This window comes from Pyxicephalus adspersus, chromosome 5 (genome assembly GCF_032062135.1).
Source record: "Pyxicephalus adspersus chromosome 5, UCB_Pads_2.0, whole genome shotgun sequence".
NCBI classification, from domain to species: Eukaryota; Metazoa; Chordata; class Amphibia; order Anura; family Pyxicephalidae; genus Pyxicephalus; species Pyxicephalus adspersus.
In genome coordinates, this window is record NC_092862.1 from 17,671,071 (window position 1) to 17,685,112 (window position 14,042).

Genomic DNA, 14,042 nt, shown 5'->3' on the forward strand with positions numbered 1-14,042 from the left:
GCCCATTGCATATGTAGGAGGAAACAGTTTTTTTTACTTTAAAAACGTGATCAACAGGCTTATAAATAACTTTCATGGGCAGTTGTTGGGAAGGGATGGAAATGGAGGGACCAGAAAGGTACCCAATGTCAGATTATATATGCACACCACCAGAAATACATACTTTCCATACACAAAACGTAGGCAACGTTAGGGGACATAGGGCACATCCCAGCACTTTTTTTTGGTGGGAAAAAAATCAACAGAAAAGGTGGAAGTGGTGGACCTCTGTAGTCCAGACGAGGATAATGTAGGCAGGGCTGGTAACACTTCTTTGGATTTTAGTGCAGCCTACTTAATCTAACCTAATTGAAATCCCTCTTCAAGGATCACCGTTTTATTTATTTGTGAATATACTTTAAAATCAAATAACAATATTACACCATTTTATAATTTCATTATTGGTACATTTATAATATTATTAGCTAGTTATAATTACAGATTTGCTTTGCAGCAATTGAGCACAGCTCCTGACATTGAAAACATGCCTCCTTCAGTCCAAAGGACAATTGGATGAGATGCATACAAACCTGATGGCACTCGAGGGCCACTGAAGAAGGTACGACCATCATAGGTAAGGTTACCAGGATCTGACACTGAAAATACTTGATATCCCATACCCAACATAAAGGGCTGAGGTTGCCATTTCCAGACAACAGAGTCTCCTACAGATATATCCAGCCTTGATGGAGACCAGGCATAGCCAACACCATATACTGAAATGAGAAGTATGATAATATTAGAAGGGCCAGACTATACCGCACAGCAACTACATGCCAGTCATCCTTATCCCTGGCATAGGAGAATGGTGACCATTATACCCAAAATAATCCAATTATATTCTCCTGCTTTATTATCCCGAATTATCTTTTAATAGGGCAGCATGGTCCTATTAACTCTTAAGCTAATAATAGCTCATAAGCACTTCTTATGAGCTTTAGGCTCATATTAGGCTTTACTATAGAAATATTGTTTTATATTATTTCATTTTCTATCTAAGTTATATAACAAGTTATGTAATTTTACTGTATATAAACAGTATACTTTTGGGGTCTATTAATAAAGCCATGAATCTAACACAGAAACATTCTATTTCTATTGGGGAATCTTCAAGGTCCATGTGTTTCAATGGAAATGATTGATTCTCCACCAAGGAACACTTCAATATTTCACAGATTTACTGCCTAAAAAATGTACCCCTTTAAAATCATTGTCACATATTTCAAGCAAAAAGAGCAATTTATGTGATACTGAAAAACAAACAAAATTATAAAATTGAAAAAGCAGAAAAAATAATAGCTAAGAAAAGTAGAAGACTAGGAAGGTATTTGGGTCTGATTAGGGTAATTCCTAAATAAAATAAATTAACAAATGGAACTAGAAAAGGTATAGTGCCACATCCAATATCATCAAAAATATTATACATACAAATGAACATTATTATGGACCTATAAAGTACATTTTATCAATGAAGTTTACAAACATGTTTATATATTCATAATTTATTTGAATGTTAAAAAACAATACATGTATCATCATATTGGACATACATAACGCACGTTGAGGTCGCATTTAAATCGTTTCGCTTTGCAAATGTGCTGCTTCAGGAATTACAAATGGTGGGACTAATACATCCTAGTTGCAATCCTTTGTCTTCTGATCCCAGTGTAAAAATGTTTGCTGGTTGCTTAGTATCCCCCTATGTATGATGGACTTTGGAGTTGAGCAGAACAGGTAGCACTGAAATCCAGAGACCACTCAAAGGCTATTGTATGTTACTTTAGTTACTCCGCCCCAGTGTGTCTTGTTAGGGTTTTAAAGCCTTATGCATCTATATTATTTCAACTAAATTTGTAAAGGGACATGATCAAACTATTTAAGAGTTGAGCTCCTCATACTAGCTTCTATGCAGGTGGTCAGTGATGGGATGCTGAGCCTCCATGATTGAAAGCATCAAAATCCAATGAATGAATACCAGTCTCTCAGTAGCTCTTTTAGGGTAAAGTTATTTACTCCAATCCGCTTTTGATTATGTGCTGTATATATGAGTGGGTGCTGAGAAGTTCCTGGCTTTGCCCCCTTCCAGATGAAATGGAGAAATGAGTGTGTGGACAGATGACAGCCTAATATCATAGTATGTAACTGTGCAAATATCAGGTCTTTGCGATTCTTAAAACTGTTTTTTCTTTTAGTGAGAAGCTGTGATGGCCGAGGCACAAGCAAGTTTCACGTTGCTGGAATTACGGGCTGTCATGAAGTTTTTGTTTCTCCAGGGAAAGTCAGCAAAGGACATTCACACTGATATGTCCCAAACACTAGGGGAGAAGTGTCCTTCCTGTCCCTGGAGGCTTGTGCCTCTGCCATGACAGCTTTTCACTAAAAGAAAAAACAGTTTTAAGAATCGCAAAGACCTGATTTTAGCATAGTTACATACTAAGATATTAGCCTGTCATATTCCCCACTATTTCTCTATTTCTCTCTATTTCATCTTAAAGTGAGCAAAGCCGGAAACTTCTCAGCACCCCCTCGTAGCTCAGCATAATATTCATTTAGCATACTGGCACATTACAGTGTTAGTTTTATTTATAGCAATTAATGAACATGATGGTGAACTAACGAGGGTAAAGCCTTTTCAAAGGGAGCCCTATGATAATGTATGCCTGAAGGAGTTTGATTCCTTAATACAGGCCTAGTTAGAGGAATTATTAATAAAGTGCTGAGACAGAAATACATGCATATACAGAGAATAGTGAACATTTTGAGAGAAATTGCATTTTTTAATTAAGGCAGGAAAGAAAAAAAACTAGATTGCCAATGAGATCATGCTGTGTAAAGGAATACCATTTTCATATTTAATTAGAGAACCCCACAGTGCTTACCTGCATTTTTTCCTTCATTGGTAACAGTGAAGACTTTTCCGGGGCTCTGAATCACACAGGTCAGCTAGGTAGCTGAGCTGGCAGAGACAGTGCATGGGAGGGAGCCTAAGTAGGAGAAGTAATATGGAAAGAAATTCTAAATATAAAAACTTTATTTAATAAAGATAATTTCCCAAGAAAAAAACAGCTACTGGTTCGACATGTTCCACTTCCACCAAAGTTTCTCCTTCCAAAAAGTCAACTTTTCAGTTTACGTATAAAGGTAATTTGTATTTAAAGTGAGTATGCCACTTTGTTCATTCAAGGATAAGGAACAGGTTATCTTGACAGGTCGCCCACCCACTGGAACACACCTTTTCTTTCCTCCCTTGCCTATTTGTTAGTTGACACTATTGGAAACAACCAGCTATCTTAGGTGTGAGGGATCATGAGACCATCTCCCCATCCTTTCTGGATATAGTGGTTGAGGCTCAAATATAAACAAATGGGAAGAAGATGGTCAAAACCCCTTTATAAGCTCTAATATGGACCTATACAGAGCTTATACAGAAATTGGACCCACAGTTCCTAACGATGAACGGAGTGTTTGTAGAGAATGTTATCAGTGGATGGAGGTTGAGCCTTGTTAAGAGAATCTGCCAGCTTTTCCTTAATGGGCAACATAAAAATAAATGTAAACCTGTGATCAACATGGACAATTCAAAAAACGTGTAACTTTTTGACGGCTAGACTTACAAAAAGACATGGAAATATTGTAATATATGGAAATTCTAACAAATAAATGGACATCATTATTGTTCCCATTTCATAAGGAGATCTATGAGCATTTTGGGTGATCATATGGTTAACTAAATAAAATCTGCATGAGAATAAATAGTGTTTTTCACATCATTGCATTGTACAATTAATTAAAATGCATGTGCTACCACTGGTAGCCTTCTGGAGGAAGTCCTGGTTGCCTAGCTAGGTTCTCTTTTAGTAGTTTTTCATATACTGTAAACACTACCCTTAAAAAGTCTTGGATTGCCTTTCTCTGATAAAACATAACTTTGCTTGGTCCAACGTTATACCTTACCTATCAGTACATTGTTGTCTTGCGGGTTAGAACTAAATCCAGATCCTCTCAATGTAACATGAGATCCTCCATACACAGATCCAAACTGTGGAGAGATGCTGTTCACTTCTAGAATGTACTTTATTGATGCTTCAGAGTTCATGCTGAAATGAGACCAGAAGGCTAATTAGTTTATTATACTTCTCATAATACACCCCTATTGTGTACATTAGCTTTATAGTCATTGGGAAGAATGCCTCCTACATTGCTGGCCAGTGGGAAGAATGTCACCCTTACAGATAGCCAAAAAAATCATTGGTGTCACCAAATGCGTACCTTAATTTTTTCACTGTACATAAAAGGGTAGATAGACAATCCTTTTATTCAAGTAAAAATTCTGTTTGTTTTTTTTAAGTGCAACACAGTGCAACACCCCTTTTAAAAAAAAAAAAAAAGAGTGCAGCAACCGCCTCCTAATTGGGAGTGCAAAGCCTCCCGGGATACCTACATCACGCATCCCGAAGGCTCTTGGGTGCTTCTTCTGAGCACATCTCATGCATGCACATTGAGATCGACAGGTTTTTTTCATATCTACGTCACCCTATCACACGCCTGTGTTGGGTGACGTAGTAAGAAGAACCCGGAAGTAATGGAGAAGATGGCGGCGCCGGGACGACGGACGGCCCGAAGATGGATGCCGGGACGACGCGGGACCAGATGGAAGAGACCTTTGGATTGATTGCCTACTCTTCGGGATTGAAGGTAAGTGGATTTTTTTTGTTTTTGGGGAGGTTTGAGTTTACTTCCTCTTTAGGCTGACCTGAGAGGCACAAATTTCTCATTGCTCAAGAAACCCCAAGCTTTGTTAGAGCATACCCTAAAATGTTTCCCCATTGAGCAGAAAAGCATATGTGAATTTTGCCCAATTTTATATTTCATCAAGCACTAGGTACGGTGTTATTTTTGTCACATCTAATCAGCACCAAACTGTTCAGAAATTAGGTACCTGGAAATTGCAAATCCCAAATTTCCCACTTGAACCAAGACTGGGTAGTCACCAGGGGGATGAGCAGGGAGGACACATGTGATATTCGTTGATGTCCACTCCAACAGTCCACAAGATAATTTTCCTATGAAAATCGAATTGCCTTCTAACTGACTGCCAAAGTTCAATCCCAAAATAGTCAGGGTTGTGTTACCTGTAAAAAAAATCAGAAAATATGGATTGGATGTACACTTCATAAAAAAGTACTCCTAATAAAACCTCTATAACAAAATCATCTGTTCTGATTTCATTACAGAATAAAAACACAACTAAAAAAATGTACAGAGAAAAGAAAAAACATTTTTGTTCTCACCCAAAACACTGCTAATCGTTGGACTGATTGCAGTTATGGTTGGAACTGATACTGAAGTGAAATCGAATGCATTCTGTAAGGTTCTGTTTTGTCCACCAATGAAAATGACAACGTCAACAGTTCCTCTGGATCCCTGCAAATAAATTGTAGCATAATACTTAATAGCCTCACTCAGAAAAACAGAAAATAGCATAGGGACATTTAATTCTAAGAGAAAATAGCCTAAGAATGTTCACTAAGAGAAAAAATCATAAAACATTCTTTTAGACAAGAAAATAACATAAAAACATTCAATCCCAATATAAAACGGTAAAAGAACATTGACTCAAGAGCACAAAGGCATAAAAACAATCACTCAGAAGAGAATAGCAACATTCAGTCCTAAGAAAAAATAACAAAGACATTCATTCAAAGGAGAAAGCAGCACTGCATCCCTCGAATTTCTGCATACATTCATAAAAATTAAGGAACCTAAGACAGGTGAAGTTTCATTCAAGGAACCCCCTATGAGAGTTAACCCGAACCTCTTGCTTAATGATAACCTGACAACCTTTTCTGATAAGGAACCAGCTATGGCAGATATTCTGCAGACCAAATAAAATTTAGATATCAAAAGCACCTACCTGTTCCCCTACCAGACTTGGACCTGCCAGGAACTAGGAGCACCTCAGACTCTCCACTTACCATCGAAGTCCGGCACTGAATCATGGTCAGGTTGACAAAAGTGATAGCGCAGGGACTGCTGCCAAGCTCTACGGCTGAGTCACCACCAAAACCACTGCCAAGAATTGTTACCAGTGTGCCGCCTGGTGGAAGAAGGCAAAAGAACATCACACTGAAACATGCAGCTACTGCAGTATTACATTTTTAGTGGTAAAATACAACATTGTTATATATGTTTTGTTTCTACTTTTTATCTGTATTTTGATACATGATTTATCGGTCCCTGAAGATCAAACATTGGGCCTCATTTATTAAAATTCTCCAAGACTAGAAAAGATAGACTATCATGGAAGAACCTTGATTATACAATAAATCTGGAATGGATCTGGTCCAGGATTAAAAACATTTCCCAATGTTATGCAAAGGATCTTAAAAAATATTTTCCAGATTTCAGGATCATCCAAGTTCACTCATGATAGTCTATCTTATCCAGTCTTGGAGAGCTTTATTATACAATACATTGTTTCCATTAATGGGAATAACCTAAGAAATTCAAATAAATAATATATACCAATAGACAGCACAATGAATGTATGTTACCATACCATAAAGCTACAATGAATTAATATGAGGGGGTGCTGAGAAGTTCCTGGTTTTCCTCCTTCCAGATGAAATGGAGAAATGTGTGTGGGGCATATGACAGCCTAATATCTTAGTATGTAACTGAGCAAATATCAGGTCGTTGTGTATCTTAAAACTGTTTTTTCTTTTCGTGAGAAGCTGTGATAGCAGAGGCACAAGCAAGTTTCACGTCATTGGAGTTACGGGCCGCCATTAAGTTTTTGTTTCTCCAGGGAAAGTCAGCAAAGGACATTCACACTGAGATGTCACAAACACTGGGGGAGAATTGTCCTTCCTACAGCACAGTCAAAACCTGGATATATTGTTTCAAGATTGGGCATTTCACCATTGAAGATGAGCCCTGCAGTGGGCACCCCCCAACCTTAACTGGCCCGGCAACCTGCGATGCTGTCCATGAGCTGATTATTGAGGGCCGGCGAATATCCACAAAAAAGATAGCCCAGATACTTGACATCTCACGGGAGCATGTTGGGTTTGTTATCACCCCTATCCTAGACAGGTGCAAGCTTTCAGCGAAGTGGGTGCCGAAATGTTTGAACAGTGATCAGAAGAAGGAACGAGTTGAAGCATCCAAAGCCGTTTTGGCCCATTTTGAAGCTGCACAGGACTTTTTGGCAAGGTTAGTGACTGAGGATGAAACCCGGTTCCAGATCTATGATCCTGAAAGCAAGAAACAGTCAAAGGAATAGCGTCACAGTGGGTCCCCGCAGCTGAAGAATTTCCCAACCCAGAAATCAGCCAAAAAAGTCATAGCGTCGGTTTTCTGAGACAAAAACGGTATTCTGTTGGTTGACAACCTGCCTCAGGGCTCTAGTATCACTGGAGAGTATTATGCTAACCTCGCCGTGGAAAGATGACCAAAGGGATCCTTTTTTGCAGGGCAATGCACCTGCGCACACGTCTAACATTGTGGCTGCCAAATTGAACACCCTGGGTTTCCAATTGGTCCACCATCCCCCTACTCACCTGACCTGCCCCCTTCGGACTATTATCTGTTCCTGAATTTAAAGAAACATCTGAAGTGCAACGTTTTGAGGACATTTATGATGCCAAAGATGCTGCTGAAAGCTGGTTTGTGACCCAACTAAAGGACTTTTATTTGAACGGTCTAGAAAAGCTGCAACTTTGCTGTACCAAGTGCATCAGTCTAAGGGGGGAATATGTTGAATAAATGTGGTATTTCATATCTCTGGCTCTCCTCTTTCTTGCCAAAGCCAGGAACTTCTCAGCACCCCCTAGTATATAGCTTTATATTTGCCTGAGATGATATCATCAGTCTGCTGCAGGCAAGAGGAAGCGTCATTTCGGTTCCCTCTACCCAGGGAATATATTGTAAAATTGTGAATTATAAGGAGAGAGAGGCTGCAGCAAGAACGAGCCAGCCTGAGACATTTTTGATAAGCAAATTACTGCACAGGCATCAGGATTTTATTGGTGTATAACAGTGTTATCTCTGACTCAATAATAAATACCTGTAGGTGTAATATGTAAGATGTTAGTAATAAAAAACATCTGATGTTAGATCTACTTTATATGCCATTGTTAAATACTTGGGGGGAGATTTCCTAGGCTGCTGCAGATAACATTAAACTGAAAAACAAAACATTTGCCCGAAAAAATTGTTCAAGTTTTATATTTTTTAATCATGGAAGAAATCGGATTCTAGCTCCCACTTCCTGTTCAGATTTTTTTAAATGTAAACCTGTGACCAACATGGACAATTCAAACTAAAGAACTTTGTAGAAATTTTAAGTTACAAAACCATATGGAAATATGTTAATATGTGGAAATATATTGAAATTCAAACATATGAATGGACATTATTATTGTGTCGATTTCATATGGAGATCTTTTTTAGGTGATCATATGGTGACGTATTTCAGTTACTGTAAATAAATAAAATCTGCATAAGAATAAATAGTGGTGTTCACATCAGTTGTAGAAATAAATAAAACACATGTACTGTGATTGCAGGGTTCTAGTTCTAGTTCAATTTTACCTGCTAGTCTTCCTTCGGATGGTGTGATGGATGAGACAGAGAGCTCATGGGTAAAAGTCAGATTTCCTCCAGAATATAACGCCAGCCCGACTTCTGCGATGTACACTCGGATCGGGAAGGTCCCCGCACTTGACTTTTAAACCATGCATCTGATCTCATTGGCTTTAGAAAAATTTATTAGGTAAAATCATTTTAGACATGTTTGGTTATTGGTTGTTTGGGTTTCTGTATTTGCTTTTATTGTTCAAAAAAATACTCACCGTTAATATTAACAATGGGGCAGATAATGTTACCAATAGTAACAGAAGTGGTATCATTGGTAGTACTGTTTGAAAATCCAGTTCCATTTATTATCAGGACTTCATCGCCTCCATTCCACTCTGAAATAAAGAATGAATAAATCAAAACTAGAAATACCTTAGAATACAGTATATAATAATGTCATTTAAATGGCACTCGGTAATCTTGTACTGTCCTTGTTACTCATTGGTATCAATTGGTATCTGTAAATCTCTTAGGGGTCTATTTATTTTTGTTTTAATTTCGTTTATATTTCGTTTCAATTCCCGATTACCCCAACTTTTACACTAATTTCCCTCTTTCAAGGGTCTCCATGGAGGCTAACAACATTAAGTTGGGCTTAAATTTCTCCTCTGACATGGAAAGAATACAGATAAACAGCAGCACATACATTTACTAATAAAATGGTCTAGATTTATTCTCTTTAAAAACTAAAATATTCAATGTGGTTGTAATGTTAACTAAGGCTGCACCTACTACCTGCAGGGTTGAGCACATGGAGTGATGTAATTCTGGTAACTGTAAATTCATATGTGGTTCCTTCATGTCACCACATAGGTGCACCAACAGTATCAAAAGTACCACATTTCAATAGTTTCAAGGTAGCCCATGGGAGGGTTGGAAGAGAGAAATCTATACTCCTGGCCGCAATCCCTCAATATGGTTACATTTAATGTGGGTAGTACTGGAAAGGAGAGAACAATCTGATAAACAAGAAGAAGGTAACTAATCAGCCCCTTTTGGACGGCTGCCTGCAGCTCACCCACATACCACAACTAAAATACTCCATATGAGAAGACATCACTTTATCTTCCCCTGCTGGATCACTGTCATTTACCTCTACTAAGACAGACAGAGATGTCATAACTAACCATTGTGCATATGAAAGTCCTTGAATAAACATTTCAAGCTTCTATCACAGCGTTCACTCCACTAGGACATCTGGAAACACCAGCAGTACGTCCAAATTGATATCAGTCTCACTATCAAATCACTTACAAGTAGCAATTCGGAATCATAAGGCTCCTAATGCGGTAAAAAGCCCCAGCAATAATACTAAATCTCCCCTTACCCTTGAGAAAGCCCGGTCCGGATGAAATGTGTCGGGTGGGAAACCTTACGCTAACCTAGTATGATACTAAACTATATTGCTATTTTTTGTGAAACTAGTGGGTATATGTTAGCCTAGGATTCATTTATAGAGACACAGTTCTTAATCTTTTATATTATTTTGTTGGAACAATAACATTTTGTGTTTTTAAATTTAACTGTGGTTGCCCTACAAAAGCCTGGCTTTCCCTCCTCTTCTCTTCCTCCCACAGATACATGATATGTAATCACAGGCTGGGCAAATAGAAGTCCACTCCTCTTTGATTATCCATTGGGGCTTTTCTTTCAGGTGGAACAAACTAACTAACTAATCAGCCATTCTGATGCAATTATGCAAGTAATAAGTGTAATAAAAAAATAGTATGAAGGACATGTAGATACTTTACCTGTATAAACAGAGCTTATCTGTGGAGTTTTGGCCATATTCCAGGTGTAACCACAGCCCCCACTACATTTGGATGGAATACCATTGATGTAAACTTCAACCTGTAGAATGATGAGAATTAATGAGGAGTCACAATTGTACTGTATGTCCATACATGTAATGTGCTGCCACCAAATAGCTAAGGAGTTAGTCTAAGCTTTTGCAATCTTGGCCGTACACACTTATACTTTTGCCCTCTATTTAGAGTATAATGTTTTATATTACCCAATATATTTGTCATTAACCTCGATCCCATGAAAGGACCCAGCATCCCAGAGGAAACTGGACCTGGTCGACCAGAGGTATGAGCCAAGGGCATCTATCACTAAACCTTAATCAGAGTCGCTGCTCATTAATGATTATTATCTTAAAAGAAAGTTAATAAAAGTTTTCATATCTTGGATTTTTTAGATTTATTTCCAGAACTGAACGAACTAAGATCATGCTCATCAGCCAATGAGCTTTTCATGTCCATTGATTCCTTCAATATTATTATATTGAAAGAATTATAAAAAAAATCAAAACATAATTTAGTTACAGTGAGGGATGATAGGAACCCCTGCTGGGTTGTGCTGCCATGTGACACTTTGTTGGAAAGGTTCCCCTCTCCAGTTTCACAAAACGGCAAGTGAGGGCAAAACTCTAACAGCAACAAAGACAAAATAAAAAGCCAAAGGAGGTTCAAGCTAGCAACTTGATAAAAAATAAACCATTTATATGTGGCTTTTCTTTGAACTGATGCAAAATTAACAAATAAAACATTTTATATTTCCTACCCTTGGATACTGTATATCCTTTTATCGCCTTTTTTGTGCATAACTTCAATAGTTCATTTTATTTAACTCAATAGTTTTCATTTTAAAACTTTAAATAAGGTATATAATGATCCTTTTTTCATTAAGTGATATATGGCAACACAAATTCTGTGGTCATGATAAGTAAAAAGCAATAAAGGCATTACAGCCTGTTGAGAAAAGTCAAGTAAAAGGCTTAAAGTGCCTACAGAAATGTATATGTGCTTTACCACTTAAAATAGTAATGTATAAAACAAATGTAGTCATACCTGAGGTGCTTTATGTGGAGTCCTTACAAGGTCTCCATACAGGTGCTGACGGAAAAGACCTCCATTAACAACTTTTATGGCATTCATTGAAGCATCTATTCCAGTTAAGGTTGAGTCGTTTATCTAGCCAGGAAACAGTATATACATTTAGATAAATGTAACTTCAAACAAACTTTCAGGGATAACATTTAATGATTTAGATAATATTGAAGTGTATGGTAACTCTAAATTTATTTTTAAGTATGTTTGGCATCATGTCTCACTTTTTCTTTAGCAGAGCTAAAGTTAATTGACATAGTTGTGAGCAGGCAGGCATAGCAGGCGATATCTCTTCTGCAAGTGAATAAACTTACCTTTTCTCATTCCCTTGTCATCTTCAATCGGTCCTTTTCCAGGTTGGGATCTTCGACCATCTTGAATGGTCAGGTCATAATTCTCATACCTCTGCATGTAAGTTTATTCATTCTCGGCAGCCAGCTATGAGCATGTGCAGCTCAGTTGTAGAACATTGTAGGGAAGATTGTGAACAGACAGGCCTGGCCCTTCTGCAACCTGCCTGTTTACAGTTTATTTTTTCATTATTTTTTAAGTTTAGATCTGCGCTATGCAAATAATTTGATGCAATTATGTTGCAAAGTTTCCTAATGGAAATCCAGTAATTAACTGGATAATGTAACTGATAATGCTAAAGTATCATTCTAATGGGTGTTCATTTTAAGAGTTTTACTCTTAAATGGAAATCTTTACAACCAAATGGAAAACACAGAGTTTGAGAAGAAAATGCTGGATTTGAACTGATTTGCCTGCAGTTAAAAAAAGGACATGGTGCATCCCTAGAAATGCAGAACTGCCTAAAGCAGATCAAACATAGCCCTCAAATGACATGTGTAGTGCTCAATAATTTTATTGGAATGTACTGACTTGACTTTAATATACATTCAAAAACCATGTCAATGTCAAGAAAACAATGCCCATCTAAATGAACCCTTAGCCACTGCCTCACAATTAGCCTAATATTAGGCTGTCTATCTGATAAAACTGATAGGCAGCCCAAAATCCAACTAATGGAGCGCACATGGCCGGCTGACAAGACTGCTGCAAAATGTTTTTGAAACAGCTTGGTATTGTTACCTTGCAATGGGAAGATACCAATATTGGGTTCATTTTGGGTTCACATGCATCATCACAGTGACTGGTATGTACATGAATCTGGGTATAATGATCCCTTACATACCAAGATTCTTACCTGTAAAACAGGCTGGTAGCCTGTAGCTGTTACAAACTTTATCTGCCATGTGTATCCTCTGCAGTCTCCATATCTTGCTGAAACGGTAACTTGACCAATTTCTGGAATGGTCTCTAGGGCATACTTTAAATCAAGTGGTGCTATGTCTGCAGGAAGATCTACAAAACAATGTTGTGTATGTGTTAATATATACAGGCTTCAAGCAATGGCATAAAAATATGTCCATCTGCCAACAAGGAAACATGTACTCTGGTAGAACTAACATGGGTGTACCCAATAAAAGTGATATGCATGGTAAGGCTTACAGGCACCATAGCTCTTCGTAAGCCTCCCTGTGCACTGGAACATAAATATGGAACCCTGTGATTCAGGTAATAAAGTACATTTCCAGTAGAGGAAAGCCATATCTTCTGCTTTATTGCACAGCTCTAATAGTCTAGAAGAATGAAGATGAGTATAAGTGACAATACCTTTAACCTCCTTCCCATAAGCCAGGATGCTGAATGTTCCTCCAATAGGCGGAGAGGCTGTCTGAGTTCTGTTGATCTTTATTAATGTTCCCTCAGTCCATGTCAATGCTTTATAGATGGAAGAATCCATGCTAGGCTGAGTGTCCTATACATAGGTGGGATTGAAGAACAGTAAAGATTAATAATTCTCTTACATTCTCATACTTTTTTACTTTACCTTACTGACAAACTATCTTGATTTTTACCAAAATGAATAGCTGGTTACAGGGTACAATGTGTTTCTTATTGCTATTTTGGATTCAACAAGACAGCAAACTGGGGATATCTCAATTACACCTGATCCAGAGACCAAGAGTGGAATTACCTTTCCTTTCCATGTAACTGGCGGTCATTGTAGTGCCCCTTCACATGATTGATCAATGTAGTGTACCCTTACAATAGTGCTCAGTGAATGCATCTTCTCATACTGGTGGTGTAGTGCCCCCTTCAACATTGGTGGTAAATGTCATGTTTCCCTTCATTGGCAGTGATTGTGTAATTTACAATTACATATTCAGCCAATGTTGTGTCCTTTCACACTGGCAATTACTGTAGTGCCCACTTGGTTGGTGGTCAGTGTTGTGCCTCCAAACATTGGGGGTCAGTGTGGTGTCCCCTACATTGGTTGTTAATGGGAAGAATGCCCCTTAAATTGGTGGTCAGTTGGAAGTCAGAATGCTTTCCTTACATTTAGCTGAAAAGATTATTGTCAACCTTTATGTTCATTGGTCAAGGAACCCCTAACGATCTCTGGAG

General features: G+C 38.0%; 1 protein-coding gene across 1 annotated transcript in view; it reads right to left on the minus strand.

Annotated features, from left to right (window-relative positions):
* PKHD1L1 (PKHD1 like 1) overlaps nt 1-14,042 on the minus strand; it is a 94,541-nt gene that overhangs the window by 47,491 nt on the left and 33,008 nt on the right. The window contains 12 exon segments of the mRNA XM_072410733.1: nt 570-755; nt 2,919-3,023; nt 3,994-4,136; nt 4,979-5,171; nt 5,331-5,463; nt 6,015-6,136; nt 8,635-8,796; nt 8,895-9,014; nt 10,431-10,530; nt 11,532-11,654; nt 12,778-12,935; nt 13,248-13,392. Of these exon segments, the coding sequence (XP_072266834.1) occupies nt 570-755; nt 2,919-3,023; nt 3,994-4,136; nt 4,979-5,171; nt 5,331-5,463; nt 6,015-6,136; nt 8,635-8,796; nt 8,895-9,014; nt 10,431-10,530; nt 11,532-11,654; nt 12,778-12,935; nt 13,248-13,392 (1,690 nt within the window).